The following is a 20,418-nucleotide window of genomic DNA, read 5'->3' as shown; positions in this document are numbered from 1 at the left end:
ATAGGAAGTTGAGAGGTGACCTGATAAAAGTTTATAAAATAATGAGAGGTATGGATAGAGTTGATGGTAGTTATCTTTGCCCTAAGGTGGGAAATTTCAAGACTAGGGGGCACATTCTTAAGGTGAGAAGAGAGAGATTTAAAAAAGACATAAGAGGCAATTTTTTTGTACAGAGGTTGGTTTGCATGTGGAGTGACCTTCCTGAGGAAGCGTTGGATGCGGGTACAATTACAATGTTTGAAATCCATTTGGATGGAGACAGGAATAGGAAAGGTGTGGAGGGATGTAGGCCAGTAGTAGGCAGGTGGGAATAGTTTAGTTTGGGACTAAATTCAGTATGGACTGGTTGGACTGAAGGGTTTGTTTCCGTGCTATATGACTATATGACTGTATGACTCTATATCCTATCTTCCATGTTCTGCGTGAAGTCTCCTTGCAGCTTTCTGACAACTTTTATTCCCAACAATTGTTGTATTTGGTCCCCACATCCAAATTATTTATATTATTGTGAACAGTTCTGGCCCAGGCACCTAACCTCGCGGTACTTTACTAGTAACAGCTTGCCATCCTGGCAATGATCCATTTACTCCTTATCTCTGCCTTATGCATTCTAATAACCAGTTCTTAAATTTCCTTCCCAAAAGAAGGGGCAGTATACCAGATGTGTTCTAATGACAGTCGATGATAGTTTCATGATTGTCGTCACTGACACTTTTATATTCCAGTTTTAACAATTGAACATTTAAATTCCACCAACTACCATAGTGAACCTTGACCTTACACTCACAGGGCATTAGCTTGGGCCTCTGGATTACCAGTATAGTGACATTACACTACCATCTCCTGCCACCATCTATTTACTAACCTCCTGTGTGGGACTTTATCAAAAGCCTTCTTAAAATCTAAATACACCACATCCACTGGTTCTCTTCATCAATGTTACAAGTGAGATGCTCAAAAAACTTCAAGTTTGTCAAACATGATTTCCCTTTCATAAATCCATGTTGATGCTGCCAAATTTTACCATTATTTTCTAAATTCCAGTTACTACATTCTTTATAATAGATTCTAACATTTCCATTTTACTGCCTTCAAACTAACGGAACTGTAGTTCTCCATTTTGCCTCCCCTTCCCTTCTTAAATAGTGTGATTGCATTTGCTACTTTCCCTAGAATCTATACAATTTTGAAAAGTAACTACCAATGCATACAGTATTTCTATAACCACCTCCTTCAAAATATTTGGATGGAGCCTATCTGGTCCAGGGGATTTGTCAACCTTCCATTCAGTTAATCCTAACAACTATGTCTATTATTTCAGTTCCTCAGTTTCACAAGTCCCTTAGTTGTCTCATGTTTCTGGGAGATTTTCTATGTTTTTGTTTGTAAAGACACAAAGTAATTGTTTAACTTTTCTGCTATTCCCTGTTCTCCAATTCAAATTTTGTCTCTACCTGTAATGGGCCTACATATGTCCTTTCAAATCTTTTCCTTTTCACATACATAAGTAAGCTTTAACAGTCTGCCTTTAAGTTTCTTCCTAGTGCGAGGTCAATATCTTTTTACTTTTGATTTGGCTTTGACTGCACTCCTCTGAGGGGCCAAAACACTCACCAGTGACTAGAATAGAAAAGTGATGAGAAGAAGAGACCATCTCAGGGCATGACCTGCCTGATTTCCTTAGATTGCCTGTCGGTTATATATGACTTTTATCTGCCTGGACATTCCTAATCTGCGGTGTGACCACCTCCCTAAACATGCTATCCATGAGTTCTCTGCCTCATGGATACACCACAGTGACTGTATCCAACACTTAAATTCCAAAGCCGAGAACTTAGCTTGTGCAGCTGCTGACCCTTCTTGCAGTTGTGTTTGTCAAAGACACATGGCATGTCCGTGATTTTGCACATACCACAGACTTTACATTTCACTCAGCTGAGAAGCTCTATCATAATTTAATATTATAAAGTATTTCTTGTAAATAGAACAGTTTACCAGTTACTCACCAATCAACTCCTGCTGCTGCATCAAAGTAAGAACCAAACACTGGAAGATGAAGAAAGTGGATTAAAAAAAGGAGAAGAAAGAACATTTCCTCTCCCTTTCATCGAACTGACTATTCACCAAAGCGAGCCTATTCAAAATGTACGCTTTGCTAATTGAAGAATTATGGATAGAATCTTCCCAGGCACTGAACAATGTAAACCTTGGCAAGAAAGTTGGGAAAGTCATGTGAGATCAGCAGTGAGGAGGATCCTGCTAACGGTAGGGAAAAATTCCAATTTTCCAACCAAGTTGAATGATGAAACATGATATTAGCTAGTAAGTGGTGAGAGGCGTATTTACATGTGTTAACATGTATCTTGCCTCATTTATATGCAGTTTCCTATTCATGTGGCATGAAAAGTTAGTAGGGTGAAGGGATTGTGAGTGAGAGTGAGTGAGGGAAGATGCCATGATAGTGATAATGGTAGACATGAGCCTTGGTGGAAGGTGGGTACAAAAGCAGAGACAGAGCAAATTTGAGGAAGCAGAGAAAAGATGGTAGCACTTACATTTACAGAGCGGATGTTGCTGGATGTTCTTATGGTCTGTGGGTAACACGCTGACCTTGGTTGGCAATCTCAGACCAGGCTGCCAGCGCACCCCCTGCTGGTGCTGAGGGAAGAGAATGTCTTTTCTTTGCACCACCCCATCCACCAACACCTTCAGGTCCCTACTGGCAAAGCCAGGTGCCAATTTCCCTTTGTCTCATATATCTGGAGGAATTGACATAAGCCATCTGGGGAGCTACGGCCTGACAGTCCTTGACTTGGTTATTCGCTACGTTTTAAATTTACAGTTGGTGCCTGGAATCTCGGGAGGTTCTGGCAGCGGTGAGTAGTGACTCATGTGGCAAGTAGGATGATATGATAATTGGAGTATCATTGGGGTGTGGTGCATAGCTACTGAGGTAAGTTGGGGAGGATAGTGTGAGGGATCTTTCTAGGCCTCACAGAGAGAAACCCTCCATGAAACTCACCAAAATAGATACTTTGCCTACTTCCAGTAAAATTCAGCCTGTAATTTGATTTACAGTGTTATTTTTATCTCTATTTCAATTAAGTTGTTTGATTTATCAATTGTGCTGAATAGTATTTAAGCACATCCAGCTTCCTAATTATGTTAAAGTAAGCCTTCCTGATATAATTCATAATCATTTATTATCATGTGACCAAATCCTGACAGTTCTGACAGTCATGTTAGGAGACTTAATTAGTTTTGATCTCATTTCACCCAATTTCATTTTTATTTAAAGTTTTAATTTGTTTCTCTGTATCAGAATAATTTTTACATTCGAGTCTCCATCGATAAAGTGACTTAAACAAATCTGTGTATATGTTTGCAAAAAACATTAAAGACTTGGGCAGGACAAACAAGGCAAGGGAATACAAGATGACCAGTAGGATCCTGGGAAGCACCAAGGTTCAGAAGGACCGTGGTGTGCATGTCCACTGATCTCTTAAGGTGGTGGGGCAGTGGGTAGACCAAGTGGTTAAGAAGGCATATTGAATAATTTCTTTTATTAGATGAGGCATAGAGTTTAGAGCAGGGAGGTGATGCTGGAACTATATGAAACACTGTTTAGGCACCACATAGAGTGTTGCATGCATTTCTGAAATCTACATTGTAGAAGGGATGTGTTTGCACTGGGGAGGGTGCGGAGGAGATTTAACAGGATGTTGCCTGTGCTGGAGAGTTTTAGTTATAAAGAGAAATTATTTACACTGGGGTTATTTTCCTTAAAACAGAAGAAACTGAGGCAGGCATGTTTGAGATATATAAAATTATGAGGGGCATGGACAAGGTTAGATGGGAAGAAACTTGGTGGAGGGATCAATGACCAGGGCAGAGATTTGAGGTTAGAAGCAGGAAGTTTAGAGGAGACGTGTGGAAAAATCATTTCACCCAGAGGGTAGTAGGGGCAGAAACCCTCATAATATTTATGAAACATTTAGATATACACTTGTGATGCCAAGGCGTCCAAGGCTGTGGGCCAACTGTAGGAAAATGGGATTAGAATAGTTAGGTGCTTGTTTTTGACCGGAGCAGACTGAATGGGCTGAAGGACTTTTTTCTGTGCTGTAGACCTCTATGACACTATGACTTGTGTCTTTTTGTAACTCTTATGACTTCAGTAAGTTGCAGAATGCTTTACAGCCAATGAAGTTACGTTTGAAATATCATCATCACTGTTATGTAGGAAATGTGACAGCCAGTTTTCACAGAGCAGGACTTTATGAACAGCAATAGAATAATAATCAGATATTTTGATTTTGGTTTGGTTGAAGGATAAGCTGAAAAATAAGCTGTATTTCCCCTACTCACCTTCGAATAGTAGCCGTGGGAATGTTTTACTTCCACCTGGAAAAACAGATGGTGCCTTGTTTTAATGCCTCATCCGAAAGACAGCACATCCAGTTGTGCAGGGTTCCCTCAGTATTACAGTGATGTATCAGTTTCCATTATATGCCCTCCAGACTTGAACCCATGACCTTCTGATTCAGGTGATAGTTCTGCCTACTGAGTTGCAGCTGACACTATGGAGATCATGTACTTCTGTCAGATAATGAGAAACAAATAGCTGTTACAAGCTCCAACCTCAGATTGTATATTGTAAGGATCAGCCATGTTTTAGATCTTTCTTGCTGTGCCATGACAACATAACTAAAATTAACATTTAAATCGTAACTAATTTGTGAAATGCTTTGACAAGTATTAAGGTACAAGAGAAATGCAAGTGTATGTTTCTAGCTTCAGTAGGTGAGGTACTGTATGTTTTCTATTTGCTAAATTATCTGTTCAGTTTAGATTGGCAAGCAACACCCTTGGAGATCTGTCATCATAAATGTAAGATAGCAAATAAAGGAAGACCTTGTATTTATATATATGGATTTGCCACAAATCTGAGAACTATCCCTAGCTTCACATGCAAATACCTCCCTTTTTGTGGTGCAATTACTGTTTTTTTCACTGTAGGGGAATATAACAGCATTCTAAATGTGCAGGGTCCCCAAAATGGAAAGATCCTCTGCTCTTTGTGTTGTTGATTAAAAGGACAAAGGGAAGGGGGATACTGCCTTATCTTCTTCAGGGCGTTTAACATGCACTAGACGAGGCAGACAGTGAAGAATTATATCCCTGACTGTGCAGCACTCCCTCAATGCTACTTTGGAGTGTCAGCATGAGTTATAATATTTTATTTCGTACATCTTTTTTTTTGTGTTTATATTATTCCAGACATATCATGTCATTGCAGAATACATCTGTTGTTCCTCTCAGCAACATGAAAGATTATGCTAAGTCAGTTGTTTAACTCATGAGGCACATTTATAAATTAGTATAATTCTGCTTAGATGATCTATATTTTTCCCATATCCTATAAATTGTGATTCATTGAGTTCTGTTTGTAATTTGTTTAATCTGAAAATATCAAACTCTCTGTACTGATAGTTAAAAAGTATATATACCTCTTTAAGATAGATTGGGTGGAATGAAACAAAATTCCTCTGAGAATTATTTCTTGCTCTTCGTTGTAACTTGTGACCAGCCTTGATTTTTCTCCAGCAAAATTGTTCACAGACTTGAGCCAAGCTTTCTTCATTTCAACTGGGGAGGCGATTGTTGAGAAAATGGAAGAGTTGTGGGCTTCTCACTCTCTTAATAAATATATGAACAAAAACCTGGTCTTCCAGAAACTCCTTTCATCCAGATCTATATCACTGTTGTCTGTTATAAGACTGAATGGCCTGCTCTTGAGTCTGGGTGCCAGCTAACCTTATTTCACTATGAGGGTTTTTGATATTTTTTCCAGAAGAATTTATTTTTCCTTCATATTTTTGATGACGTAATGCTACTTAAAACAAAAGGCATATGAATAATTTGCAATTTATATTTCCTGAGATTCACTTGGGAACAGACAGACAGAACGAAAATTATCCATTTTCTGTGTCACTGCTTTTCCTTTGTAACTTCTGATGTTAGGGATGTGCATTGGAAAGGTTGGGAGTGAGGGTTGTTTGTGTGGGTGGTGCGGTAGCAGGAAGGGAGGGGATCCACAAACTGAATAATGTGCCAGTGCTGAGAAGGCCACATGATGAGCCTCGTCAGATCAAGACCCCTGCCATTGTAAGTTGTTATTACAGTTGTTTCAGAGTATCAGGTTTTTGTTGTGGTAGGCACTGCTAGACTGGCTGCCTGCTAACTTAGTTAGACAAAAGTGCATATGTTCTCACTTAGTCATACTGGTACTCTGTGAATGGAGTTTCTTTTATAGTTTAGTGATGCATTTTCTGTCACATAAATAAATGGTTTGTGGCTGAGTTAAATATTGTAAAATAAAACTTTCCTCCTCCCCAAACCATAAGAACTGAAATAGTGAGTGACATTTCTTAGACCTCTTGAATCTTCTTTTGCATTCTTTATATTTGTTACTAAAAAGCAATTTTACTCGTGTAATTTGATCATTAACACTAATGGTACTAAAATTATGTCGAGGGATAATATTGTGTAAATGCTTTATGTCTTGTTAAAATTATTCTCCTCATTATTTCAGAGCAGGCTTTGGCCCAATAGCATCATTTTTGCTAAATTAGAAAAGGCGGAAATTTCAGATGAATGTGCTGGACAACTTTACAGCAGTATGTTACTGGGTCAGTAGGTTTCAGGAAATTCTATTGGAAAGCAAAAAGATCTGTTGGAAGTTTAAACAGTTTGTAGTTTTCCAATTAATTCTGGAGATTAAATTGAACACCAACTGAACAACCAGCTGACTAAGGCTGACTGTCTCTTTTCCGGCAGACTGAGGATCTCCATTCCCTTTTAAAGTCCATTTCAAGTTATGGCAGTGTCTGAAGCCTTCAAGCCTTGATAACAGAGTTTCTACAATTGTGTTTATTTAAAATTGAAACTGGAGGTTTGATGTTGCAGTCTATAAGAATGACGTGGATGTCTGATAAGTAGGAGTGGATTACAAGGCGGGATTCACTGAAAGATTCAGGTAATGTTGAAGCGTATAAAATTCCATTAATTCATGTGCATTCTTTTAATTCAGATATCTACTCATGTTACCTTTTCAATTATTGATTTATAACTCAAAATTATAAAATATCTGCTCACCACACAAAATATTTCAGGACTGGCAGAACACAATGATTTTGCGTGATGTAATTCATCATCTTCCGTAATATGAAGATCAATCTAGACAGTCTGCAATAGGATATTTAACGTCTGGGAAAAGTCTCCACAAGTGAAAATGTATATGTGCCTAAAGTATATTCTCTAATAGCAATGAAACCAGTCAGCAACTACATTTGCAATCTCCCTCTTTCTCAGTCTCTCCCCTTCTCATGGCAGTTTGCTTCTGGCGATTGCAGTCTTACCCTGAAAGTTCTAGATTCAAGTCTCACTCAAGTTTGTATACGTACTGTGGGCCACATTTTTAGCAGATGAGAAAGAAGGTAAGGCCCTTATCTGAGATAGTAGGAACTGCAGATGCTGGAGAATCCGAGACAACAAGGTGCAGGGCTGGATGAACACAGCAGGCCAAGCAGCATCATAGGAGCAGAGAGGCTGACGTTTCGGGCCTAGACCCTTCATCAGAAAAGGGGGAGGGGAAGGGGGTTTTGAAATAAATAGGGAGAGAGTGGGAGGCGGATAGAAGAGGGATAGAGGAGAGGATAGGTGGAGAGGAAACAAACAGTTTTTCCGGCCCTTATCTGTCTGCTTAAGTGCATGTGAAGGAGAGCAGGAAATTTTATTTTAAAGATCTTCTGGATAACATTCATTGTGCAACTGACAACAATGGAACAGATTAACTGGTTATTCAACTTGTTTGTGGGTTTGTGCTGTGTGCAAATTGGCTGCCAAGTGTGCCAGCGTAACAATTACATGCTTTATTTCAAGAAGTAATTAATTGGCTGTGAAGAACAGTTTGAGATGGATCAGAAATGCTGCCTTATAAAAACCGAACAAACTGCAGATTCTGTAAATCAGGAACAAAAACAAAGTTGCTGGAAAAGATCAGCAGGTCTGCCAGCATTTGTGAAGAAAAAAAAGAGTTAACGTTTCAGGTCCGGTGACCCTCAGAAATGCTGCGTTGTCAGGAACAGATTAATAGTAAAACTGTAAGTCGATTTTCTTTTTTTTAGTTCATTCATGTAATGAGGGCATCGCATAAATGAACTGGACCAGCATTTGTTGTCCATCTCTAATTGCCCAGAGGACAGTTTAGAGTCAACCACATTGCTGTGGATTTGGAGTCATATGCATCACAGGCAAGGATGGCAGTTTCTCTCCCTAAACAATATTAGTGAACCACATGGGTTTTTATGACAATGGTTATCATTAGACTCTTAATTCCAGATTTTTATTGATTCAAATTCCACTGCCTGCTGTGGTGGGATTCAAACCCAGGCTCCCAGAACATTACCTGGGTTTCTGGATTAACAGTCCAGCGATAACACCAGTAGGCCTTCTCTACATCTTTTATCTTGATAAATTTAACTAAACATTTGTTTAACTTATTGCTTATCCGACATTCATTCATGAATGAGCAGAAATTTTCTCCCATTAAACTTTGTTTTCAATCCCAGCTTCAAATTCCGATCCTTAGTTACCAATTCAGTCCTTCTGCCAACAGTCTGAGTTCAAGTTAGACTATTTGCAACCTTAGTGTCACATCGGATTTCAAGATGTATCTTCAACCTCATGTTTCTGCCATCACTAATACCGTTCATTTCAATCTCTCTAGCATTGCCCTGACTTTGCCCCTGAATTAGGTCAACTGCTGCTGAAATCCTTATCCAGCCTTTGTTACCTCTCGACTTGACTATTGCAACTCACTCCTGCCTGGTCTCCCACATATAACGTCTTTAAATCTGAGGCCATTCAAAAATTTGCTGGTTGCTGTCTTAACTCTCATCCAGTGCCACACCTCTGTCACTGCGTTGCTCACTAACTTCCTCTGTCTCTCAGTCAAGTAATGTCTTTATTTCAAAATTCTCATTTTTAGATGCCTCTATGGTTTTGCCCCTACCTCTGTAATGTACAACCCACAACTCTCTGAGATACCTGTGCTTCTCTAATACTGGCTTCTTGCACTTTCCCAATTATAAGTGTTCTGCTATTTGTGGCCAAACCTTGAGTTGCCCAAACCCTAAACTCTGGAATTCCCTCTCTACACTTCTCTGCCCTTGTACCTCACTTTCCTCCTTTAAGATGATCCTAAAATCCCACCTTTATGACTAAATGTTTGACCATTGGATCTAATATCTCCCTATGTGGCTCAGTGCAAACTTAATTTTAAAATGTTCCTGTGAAGCATCTTGGGAAGTTTCATTATATTAAAGGTATTTAAATAAAATTTAAATAAATGTGGTTGTTGTTTAAAACTCCAACCATAATCTACTGGTTTTGAAATATTGAACTTCATTTGCCATGGCATGATAGATTCCCATCAATAGCACAGATTATTCTATACAGACAAAACTATTATATTGAAAATTATACAGGCAGGCCAAAGATTGCCAGGACCCTAAATAATGCCAAAATTATTGCCTGAAAAAACCATACTGACAAAGTTCAGATCTGTGTAACCTTTATCAGTAGAATGTGACATTTAGTTTGAGCACACAGCTAATGTTTCACCCTTTGGGTCTTAAAAGTAAAAAAAGGGATTTCGGTGCCACAGTCAATTAAATGTTATGATGGAAAATGCAGTAAGACTCTTTCTTTGGCTCCCAAAATGTCAGTCAGTAAAAGCTTCAAAGAACACTAACTATAGTGAAGATTTAAAACTATTGCAAGTGTTTAAAAAGTTTTGAAATACTTTAGATAGGAGAATGGATGTTACATATCTAATCACACAAAATAAAATTAAAGCATTTAGAATGATTTCATACAGTACTTCAAGTGTAAAATCATCTTTGATCCTTCACTAATTAGCAGAATTTCATTTTATTCCTTTTTGACAGAAAATTATTCTTCCATTTGTCATTTAATTTCGCACTCCTCATTCACTTAATTTTTCTTAAGACAACTTTTCCCAGGTTGAGCAGCTTAATGGCTGATCTCTTCCCAGGCTTCTACAAAGATACCTTTGAACCAGTGCTGGGAAGTATCACTGGACAATCCAGGGATGATTGTCCCCCTGATCTTTCCTCCCTCCCCGTGAGAAAACTTGTAACCATCTACTAAAATGACATTGATAAAATTGGGAGTTCACTTGTGTGAGATATCTGTGTACAAATCTGGGTTCTGGAACTCTGTGGAACATTTAATTTAAAGTTCCAGCAAGATTCATGCTGACCTTAGGGTCCTGATATTGTACGACGATGACATTACTGTAACTTTATGTAGAATGTGTGCTCCAGGGTGATTTCTGTATTCATTCATTTGGTAATTATTTTTTAAAAAAAACAACTTAAATAATTTGATTAATTACAAAAATGTTCAATCTCGCTCTCGTTCCCCCATTGCAAACCTTCCAATTTCTGTGCATTGAGACAATAGTGCAAAATCAATATATTTCTAATTAAATTGAGATTTTTTGACAGTGGTGAAGTACAGTAAAACTATCAGAGCCGTTTACTGTTTTAGAAAGTGCAGTTAAGATGTGGAACCTTCCTTTTCTGCCTCAAGGTATAAAGATATTGCGATAAGATAAGGAGTGTAACCCGGTATATTGTTCTGAAAAGCTTCAAGTGTTCTATTTACATAGCACATTGGAGTTCCAGTATACTGGCCCCACCCGAGTACATTTCTTAGCTTTTTTTGAGATCACTAATCCAGCCCAGAGAGGGTTATATTTACAATTAGGCTTTATGTCACCATTCTACAGCATAAAATGTTGGCCATTCTAAAACTTAACTGTGTTGCACAAGTGTTTTGATGGCTTTACTTTCAAGCTTGCAGCATCTATAACTTGTAAACCTGATGCAGGAACTCCCATACCTTTCCTCACCGAAGAATATGTTCTGTTTCAGCAAAACTGAAACCCCAGAAAAATCATACATTTCTGAAAAATATGAAGAGATTTTCCCAGTTTGACAACATAAAGGTATTTTGATTAAAAAACTAATGCGTTTTATTTATGTTGAAAAGAAGGAATAATGAATATTTACTTGTTTAAAGATCTGATTCTGAATTTACCGTGCAAAAATTTTATTGCAGCATTTTTCAAGTGCCTCCAGCAATAACTTTGGAATAATTAAATATTACTTAATAGATCACTTTTTCATTGCAGATTTTTGCCAAATGTGGCTATCAGCTGTTATGAAACCATTTGCTGCAATTTTAATATAAACAATATGATGGTAACATCATAAAAATGTGCGATTATGAAACTGCTTTTTGATGAAATCTGTTGGTTGCTGTATAATAAACGTGGGAAGCCAGTCCCTTGACAATCTAATTATAGTTGCACCTCCACATTAATAGTGGGGGCCAGTACAATCAGCATCTGACTGACAAGTCACAGGGGAGAGCAATGTACAGAAACCTCTATGTCCTCAAACAGCAAGAGCAGAGAACCAGTGTAAAAGCACCTTATTATTCATTTTTATTCCTATTAATGCTAGTTCTGAATACAATTTTATTCCCAATCTCAAACCTTAAAACCGACTGGAAAAGGCAAGCCTGAAAGTGTCACCTACCTCAAAGTGCAAACTGATCAGAAATCAGAAAAAACAATGTCTTGTCGAAGGACTAATTTAATATTATTATTATTAATTTTCCACCCTGGGGAAATGAATTATGCCTTAACGTGTGATAATTTTGACTCATCATCTCAAATTGTTCTTGCAACTAATATGACAGACCTGTAATGCCAATATTTCAATCTGGCTCACATGTAGTTCAGATTGCTTCCTTCAATGTAACCAGAGTTCAGGAGGGTGAAATTTATAACTTGGTGTTCTATCCATATTTTAAGTGAATATCTTTTGGAAATTTAATGTAGCATCCCCTCACCCACTTGCAGTTTACTGAAATCCTAGTGAACACATTGAGTTTGCCTTGAATCTTACCTCCTTTGCTGTGAGGTTTAGTTCATGTATCTTCTGAATTGCCCAGAATTAGCTGGAATGGCATGTATCAACTAGCTGCTGGCAAGGTTCTCCTGGTCTGTTCAGTGTTTCGGTTCAGGCACACATCAGTAGCTTCTCAATAACCCACTTACACAGGCAAATCCCCCACACATTCCGTTGTACACATTCCAGACTCTCAGTGAGACTGTCCTTCTAGTCAAGAAAAGGTACCAAAAAGATTTCAGCTTCTTGCATAATTTTGTCTTTTCTAAAAGCTGGAGCAGTCCTTTAAATTTTTTTTTGTCTCCGTCCAAACCAGTTTCTTGCAGATTACTTCCAAGCTGGATTCTTCAGCAGTAAGCAAGGAAAATGGTCCAGTCTGTAATCCTCCTACTAGGGAGTGCAGTCTCCAGAATAAAGTAGGTGGGATTCCTGGTGTAACATTACATAGCTGTGGGGTTAAAACGCAGGCCCTTATCTGTTCAATCACTTGAGTTGCAATTTGGAGCTGTCACAACTCCAAAGGAACCCCTAGTGTGCACATTGAATAGTGGTGTTCATTTGTATAACCAGAGAATCCAGCACTTCTTATTGTTTGTAATTCTTCTTGTGGACACGATAAGCAGTTTAAATGGCAAAGAACTGCTCTGTCAGTTGTCCTTTTTCTGACAAGGCAAATTTTCTTTCTTCAGGCTTGATTGTTTTTGAAAAGCAACCCGAGTTTTCCCTAAAAACAGGTAAAAGAAAATTAGTTACACCCATTAGATTATTTACTTACTTTAGTGCTGTAGATTTGAAAAAATACTTATTTTTGCTTTCACTTTTCTTTTTTTTCTTAGTTTTACTTGGGTGCACAAGCGCTGAGGTTCTTTATATTCCTTTTGTGTTAACCTAAACAGGGAGTCTTGACAGGCATGCAGCCTTATCTTACATTCGTTCAAGTCAACACAGCAGGGAGGGGTCACTGGAGACAGCTGAGGAGCAGGGATTCTGTGGTTTCCTCTCCTTCCTAGCTCTGATACTAATGCATCTCTGATTTGCCAGGCAAGCTGAAATGAGTGATTGTTGATTGTGTCATACTGGGAGTGCCCTGACCTATGTGAGTCAAACATTCCATCTTTACAACTGGTATAGCTGGGAAACAATGCTGGACTGATTATTATTATGGATTCACCTTTTGGGGAACTGGGAGTACACAGGGAACATGCTGTACCACCACTCCAGAGGGCCTATACTGCAGCTGTAACACCGTAGGCTTTATCATGAGTGACCATCACTAACAAGCCCTACAAGCCCCAGGCTCAGTGAGAAGTGCAGTTACCTCCCAGTCTGAAGGTAATGCATACAACTCCCATTCCATGGTTTGAACACAAGAATATGGGCTGACACTCCACTGCTAACACATGAGTAAATGCTGCAATGTTGGAAGTATCCGTGTGCCTCACTGTCAGAGGGTCAGTACCAAACGAACACTGCATATTCGGGGACCAGTACCAAGGAAGTGCCGCATTGTTAGGTGGTCAGTATTGAGAGGATGCCACGCTATTGGAGGGTCATTACTGAAGGAGTACAAAACTGTTGCAGAGGCAATAGATGAGAGAGCGTCATATTGTCAGAGTCAATGCGAAGTCAGCACTGCACTGTCAAACAGTCATTACTATGGAAGCATCGCACTGTTGGAGGGACAGTACTGAAGGTGTGTCACATTGTCAGATGCTCATTGCTGAGGGAGTGCTGCACTGTCAGAGGATCAGTACTGATGGAGTGTTGCATTGACCAAGAGTCAGTACTGAGCGAATTTTGCACTGTTGGAGGGTCAGCACTGAGGGAGTACTGCACTGTCTGAGGGTCAGTGCTGAGGTAGTGTTGCACTGTTTGGAGGGTCAGTGCTGACGGAGTGCCGCACCTTCAGAGGGTCAGTACTGAATGAGTGTTGCAATATCAGACGATCATTACTGAGGGAGTGCTGCACTGCCAGAGGATCAGTATTGAGAGTGCTGCACTGTCGGAGGATCAGTGCTGAGGGAGTGCGGCACTGTCGGCGGGTCAGTACTGAGAGAATGCCGCACTGTCGAAGGGTCAGTGCTGAGGGAGTGTCGTGCTGTTGAAGGGTCAATACTGAATGAGTGCCACACTGTCAGATGGTCATTATTGAGGGAGTGCTGCACTATCAGAGGATGAGTACTAAGTGAGTGCCATACTGTTGGAGTATTGGAGGGAGTGTTGCAGTATTGGAGGGTCAGTGCTGATGGAGTGTTGCACTTTCTGAGGGTCATTACTGAGGGAATGCCACACTGTCAGGGGGTCAGTACTGAGGGAGTGCTGCACTGTTGGAAGGTTACACCTGAGGGAATGCCGCACTGTCAAACGGTCATTATTGAGGGAGGGCCACATTTTTGGAGGGTCAGTACTAAAGGAGTACAATATGGCCAGTAATGAGGGAGTGCTACACTGTTGCAGGGCCAGTATTGAGGGAGTGCCACACTGTTGGGGGATCAATCCTGAGGGAATGTCACCTTTTCAGAGGGTCAGCATTAAGGGAGTGTCACATTTTAGGCAGGTCAGTACTAAAGGAGTGCCATATGGTTGGTGCTGAGAGAGTGCCACACTGTTGGTGGTCAGTACTGTGGGTGCTCTGCAATGTTAGAGGCTCGGTGCTGATGGAGCACCACACTGTTGGAGGATTACTAGTGAGGAAGCACCACAGTTTTGGAAGGTCATTGCTGAGGGAATGCTGCGCTGCTGGAGGGTCACTCCTGAGGCAATGCTGCACTGTCAGAGGGTCATTACAGATGGAGTGCCACATTGTTGGAGGGTCAGTACTAACGGAGTGCCGCATGGTCAGTACTGAGGAAGTGCCACCCTGTCAGAGGGTCAGTACTGAGGAAGTGCCACACTGTTGGAGGATCAGTGCTGAGGTAGTGCTTCATTGTTGGAGGGTCAGTACTGAGGGAGTGCCGCACTGTCGGAGGGTCAGTTCTGAGGCAGTGCCGCATTGTTGGAGGGTTAGTCCTGAGGGAGTGCCGCATTGTTGGAGGGTCAGGACTGAGGGAGTGCCACACTGTTGGAGGGTCAGTGCTGAGGGAGTGCTGCATTGTCAGAGGCTTAGTACTGAGGAAGTGATGCACTGTCTTTGGATAAACCTTTAAAATGATATTTCCTCAGGCCTCACAGGGCCATTGAGTTCCCAGTTTTAATCCTGCAATCAATGTGGCTCAAACAGATATATGCCTTGTTTTCACATTTTTGTGGTAGGAACTTTTGCATAAATTGAATGCTGTTTTCCTACATTGCCAGTATGCACACTTAAAGCGCATATTGGCTATAAAGTATTTGGGGCTGTCCTTAGGTTGTGAAAAGTACTTGAGAAATGAAAGTACTTTTCTTTTTTCAAAGTAATTTTTACTCTAATATATACAGAATAGTGTTTTATGTTTTCTCTCCCCACCATGGCATCTGCTGTCAGGAAGTAATTTTCCTTTGTTGAACAATCAGGTTGAAAAAAATGGTTGCAGGAAAACGAGACTGCACACTGGGAACACTTTAAGAGCAAGTATATTTCTAGTCCACCACTGGCTCCCTTTTATGGAAAAGTCCATTAATGTTGACAGTGGAGTAATTGTTTGAAATAGAGAAAGTAGTCATGTAAAAACTGATTTCATTGTAATTGATTAATTTTCCCTTATCGCTCAGTGGAACAGAGTTTGTGAAGGATACAAAGTAGGAAGTTTATCTTATTTCACTTGACCCTCCTTATAAAGGTTGCTGTTACACCAGTCTTCATATTTCCATTTCTGACATACAACGCATCATTGTTAATAAAGCCCTCAGTTGACACTCTTACAGACCCAGCATATTATTGGGTTCTGAATACAAAATCATCTTTGTTACATTCTTTTCTCATGAGCAAGATCTCTGGTGTTCCACATTCATGATGGTCCCAATTTTGATAGTTTACGAGGCACCCCTGCAACTATTGAGTGGCTCACTCCTGTGTAATAGGGTGGTCAGCTCTGGAGCCTTTGAACGCAGCACTGTTCTCCATGATAAAAGTAAACATTCCAAATCCTGAGGTCACAGGTGAGCTAAGGACTGACCCCAAAATCACAGGTTAACCCTGAAGTTTCCGGATGACTAGATCTGCACGGACTTTACTCACGTATTGACCTGAAACAAAGCCATTTACTTCATTGAACTGTAAAACTGTGCACAAATACATTGGCTTTCTTTTGTTTTGATGCTGTGAAATCTGTCCAGCATTTCAAATACAGAGAGCTCTGTAGAAAGAGGAAACTAAGGTAATGCAGAATTACTTCAGGAAGCAGCTTTGTAAATAGGTCTCAGTTCTAACATTCCTGTTACATTTTACAGTCTGATTATTAGCAGCCTGATTTTTTTAATGTCACTTTTTATTACTTTTGGCACGTTCAGTGTGATTAGATTTTGGAAATGAGTTACAGAGTCCTGCTGAAGAGTTGTGGAAGGTGGTGGTTGAAGTTTGAGGGAGTGCTGCAGGGTTTGTACCAGAAGTATAAAAAGGCTTTATTGGTTTCTGTCTGTTTGTTCACTTGAAAATTAATTTCGGATCTTGAACTTGATCTTTGGTAAGTTTGTGAAATAAATAAGGCTTCAATATTTGTTAGTTTTTCATTTGAGTTGCCATATTTCTACCAGTAAAAGCCTTCATTTATGCATAATGTCAGCTGTTATTCAGGATAGCATTCTTACCTCAGAGTTAAAAGAAATTTAAAATCTTGGCTGACACTTTGACACTTATGTACTGAGGGAGTGTAGCCCTATCTTCCCTCGTAGGTGGATATACAAGATTTCACAATCATTATTTCAAAGAAGAGTTCTCTCTGGCGTCTTAGCCAAAATTCATCCCTCAGCCTAAGCAGATGAAAACAGAAACTGCTAGAGAAAGTCAGCAGATCTGGCTGCATTTGCAGAGAGAGAAAAATAGTTAATGTGTTGAATCCAGTGACTCTTCTACAGCAATCAGATTGTGTTCAGTCTCCAGTTGTTCGGATAGTGCTGTTTGCAAATTGGCTGCCACATTTCCTACGTTAGGTTAATGATTATACTTTCCTACATAACAACACTAATTTTGTGCAAGATGCAATATTAGTGCAATTCTTTTTTCTTTCAATTTAATGCTTGACTTGCACAAATGTATTAAAAGTTTGAGGTATTGATGCCAGGATATTTACATTATAATGCTTGAAATGTTTGCCCTATTCAAGGTATGCTGTTATGTGCAAAAGTCCATTTGGAGCACTGTAGTAGAAAGGATTTTGTTGAATACAATGTACAATATTTTATTATGGATTATTTAGGCTGGAGACTTGGGTGGAGAAATGGAAGATGGAATTTAATCTGAATAAATACAATGTGATGCATTTTGGAACTGCATGCAGTTCTAGTCACCCATTATAGAAAGGATATTATTAGACTAGAAATTTACTAGAATGCTACCTGGACTGAAAGGTTTGTGTATAAGGAGTGGTTGGCTAGGCTGGGACATTTTTCTGTGGAGCGTAGGAGACTGAGGGATGACCTTATAGAGATATATAAAATCATAAGAGGTGTAGATAAGGTAGATAAGCAGACAGCTTTTCCCATGATAGGAGAGTCCAAAACTAGAGGACATAGGTTTAAGGTGAGAGGGTAGAGATACAAAAAGGGTCGAGGGGGCAGTTTTTGCACACAGAGGGTGGTGAGTGTCTAGAACGGACTGCCAGAGGTAGTGGTAGAAGTGAGCACAATTTTGTCACTTAAGGAACATTTAGACAGGTACATGGATGGGATAGGTATGGAGGGATATGGACCAAACAACAGGCAAATGGGACTAGTTGAATTGTGAAAAATGGGCAGCATGGGCAAGTTGGGCCAAAGGGCCTGTTTTCATGCTGTCGACCTCTATGGCTCTATGTCTCTAATGCAGGAGGGAAGTATACAGTAAATGACAGAACACTTAGAAGCATCAACATACAGAAGGAACTAGGCATACAGATCCACTGTTCCCTGAAAGTGGCAACACAAGTGGGTAAGGTGGTAAGAAGGCGTATGGCATGCTTGCTTTCATTAGTTGGGGCATGGAGTTTAAAAATTGGCAAGTCATGTTGCAGCTGTACAGAGCCTTAATTAGGCTAGATTTGGAATATTGCTTACAGTTCTGGTTGCCAGACTACCAGAAGGATGTGGAGACTTTGGAGAGGGGACAGAAAAGGTTTGCTAGTATGTTGCCTGGTTTGGAAGGTATTAGCTAAGAGGAGCAATTGGACAAACTCAGTTTGTTTTCATTTGAATGTCAGAGGTTGAATGGCAACGTAAGATTAGTTTACAAAAGTATGAGAAGCATGGATAGAATGGATCTTTTTCCCAGGGTAGAAATGTCAATTACTAGGGAACATAGGTTTAAGGTAAAAAGGGAAAAGTTTAAAGGAGATGCAAGAGTTTAAAAGAGATACAAAGGGTGGTAAGTGCCTGGAATGCATTGCCAGAGGAGGTGGTGGAAGCAGATATAATAGCAACATTTCAGCGGCATCTTGACAGATACATGATTAGGCAGGGAATAACAGAATACAGACTCCGTAAAGGCAGAAGGTTTTTAGGTTAAGAAGGCGTCATGTATCGGTACAGGCTTGGTGAGTCGAAGGGCCTGATGCTGTGCTGTGCTGTTCTTTGTTCTAAAAATGAAACAGTGTGATTCAGGTTGATAGAATGGTCATTGTAAATGTAGTTACACAAATAATGGGTTTTACCCTCAGTTGGTTTGTTGTGGGATAGAAATCTAGAAGACATGGTCAGCATTTGTAAGTTTATCTGGGCTGTGATCAATAATTTCCCAGTAGCCAGTTCAAAAGCGCCACGCATTGGGAGCAGAATATCTTTAAGGTGGGATGGAATACAGGAACACTGTCAGAAAGGAGCCTGTAAGAATCTTACGGTGATGTTTGGTGTTACTGGAACTCTCCTCAGTAGGCAGACCTTACAGGATGTATTTGATAGCTGTTGCCCATGGTATATGTGCCTAGATTCCAAGATGGTGGTGAAATAGGACGCAACAGCTGAAGCTTATCTGCTCCGTCCATATGTTTTCTTTTTCTTTCTCTTTCTCATTTTTTTCTTTCTCTTGTGTTGTTTTTCTCTTGTATCTTTTTCCTCTTCTGCCAGCAGCCTGGAACGGAGCAGGGGCGGTGGTCAGCAGCCCGGAATGGAGCTGGAGCAGCGGTCAGCGGCCAGGAATGGAGTGGGGGTGGCGGTCAGCGGCCTGGAACAGAGCAGGGGCGGTGGTCAGCAGCCCGGAACGGAGCAGGGGCAGCGGTCAGCGGCCAGCTACGGAGCTGGAGCGGCGGTCAGCGGCCTGGAACAGAGCAAGGGCGGTGGTCAGCAGCCCAGAATGGAGCTGGAGCAGCGGTCAGCGGCCAGGAACGGAGCTGGAGCAGCGGTCAGCGGCCAGGAACGGAGCGGGGGCGGCAGTCGGTGGCCAGGAACGGAGTGGGCACGGCGGTCAGTGGCCCGGAACGGAGCAGGGGCGGCGGTCAGTGGCCCGGAATGGAGTGGGGGCGGCGGTCAGCGGCCAGGAATGGAGTGGGCACGGTGGTCAGTGGCCCGAATGGAGCGGGGGCAGCTAGCAGGCCTAGAGTAGAGTGGGGCTGGCCAGCATCCTGGAGCATTGCAGGGATGACAACCGGAGGGCCCAGAGTCAAGCAGAGACGGCCAGTGCTGCGGAGCACAGCAGGGATGGCCAGTGGCGCAGAGCACAGCAAGAACGGCCAGCGGCACGGAGCTCAGCAGGGATGGTGGCCGGCAGGCCCGGACCGAAGATGGCTACTGGTTGGGAACTGGTAGATCCCAGTTAGACCTCATGGAAGCCGTTATAGAAAGACTGTGATGTCTATCTTTTTGGCTTTATTTCTTATTTCCCTAACTTATACTATGTAGAACTGTGATGTTGTGTAACTTGTTTTTATTTTCTCTATTTTTTTGTACCTAAGATTTGTACCTAGGAACTTTGTAACAAAGATGGCACTGTGCGTTGGTGACGTTGTAAACTTTTCATTGTACTCCTGTTCTTTTGTAACTTGAGTACATGTGACAATAAACCTTATTCTATTCTGTTCTGTTCTATGCTATTCTATTCTATCTGTCCTCTTGGCTCTGGCACAGTGGTTGAGCTCTCAAACTAGCAATGTCACTTGGCAAAGCTTAGTTTTGGGAAAGGCCTCAGTCACTTATAGCATTGGAAATTGATCTGTATCATTAAAAAGGACATAAAATAGCAAAGCTAATGCCGTGAGACAGCCTAAAAAAGGTATTTTGCAACTTTTGACATTATCCAGCCCCTTGA

At 40.8% G+C, this 20,418-nt stretch overlaps 3 protein-coding genes across 4 annotated transcripts in view; 2 read left to right on the top strand and 1 right to left on the bottom strand.

Annotated features, from left to right (window-relative positions):
* The window catches only part of LOC109916925 (leucine-rich repeat transmembrane protein FLRT1), a 47,830-nt gene extending 34,975 nt beyond the window's left edge, over positions 1 to 12,855 (bottom strand). The window contains exons 1-2 of one of the 2 annotated variants that reach the window (XM_048619546.1): positions 12,066 to 12,855; positions 4,369 to 4,599 (exon numbers count right to left, since the gene is read on the bottom strand). The gene's annotated coding sequence lies outside the window, so the exon portion shown is untranslated. The remainder of the gene's footprint in view (positions 1 to 4,368; positions 4,600 to 12,065) is intronic. The other variant, XM_048619547.1, reaches the window with a different exon arrangement.
* LOC109920489 (ADP-ribose glycohydrolase MACROD1-like) overlaps positions 1 to 20,418 on the top strand; it is an 891,059-nt gene that overhangs the window by 73,501 nt on the left and 797,140 nt on the right. The gene's annotated exons all lie outside the window — the stretch shown is intronic.
* LOC125487636 (spidroin-2-like) lies at positions 1,993 to 20,017 on the top strand. Its single transcript, XM_048619550.1, has 4 exons — positions 1,993 to 2,265; positions 6,841 to 7,039; positions 11,025 to 11,098; positions 19,245 to 20,017. The coding sequence occupies exons 3-4, from the start codon at positions 11,066 to 11,068 to the stop codon at positions 19,917 to 19,919; spliced, it is 708 nt and encodes a 235-aa protein (XP_048475507.1). The 5' UTR covers positions 1,993 to 2,265; positions 6,841 to 7,039; positions 11,025 to 11,065; the 3' UTR covers positions 19,920 to 20,017.

The sequence above is a fragment of the Rhincodon typus genome, chromosome 43 (assembly GCF_021869965.1).
Source record: "Rhincodon typus isolate 14 chromosome 43, sRhiTyp1.1, whole genome shotgun sequence".
Classification (NCBI taxonomy): Eukaryota; Metazoa; Chordata; class Chondrichthyes; order Orectolobiformes; family Rhincodontidae; genus Rhincodon; species Rhincodon typus.
Note: the sequence above shows the minus strand (reverse complement) of the source record. Positions and strands in the feature narration are given on the sequence as shown.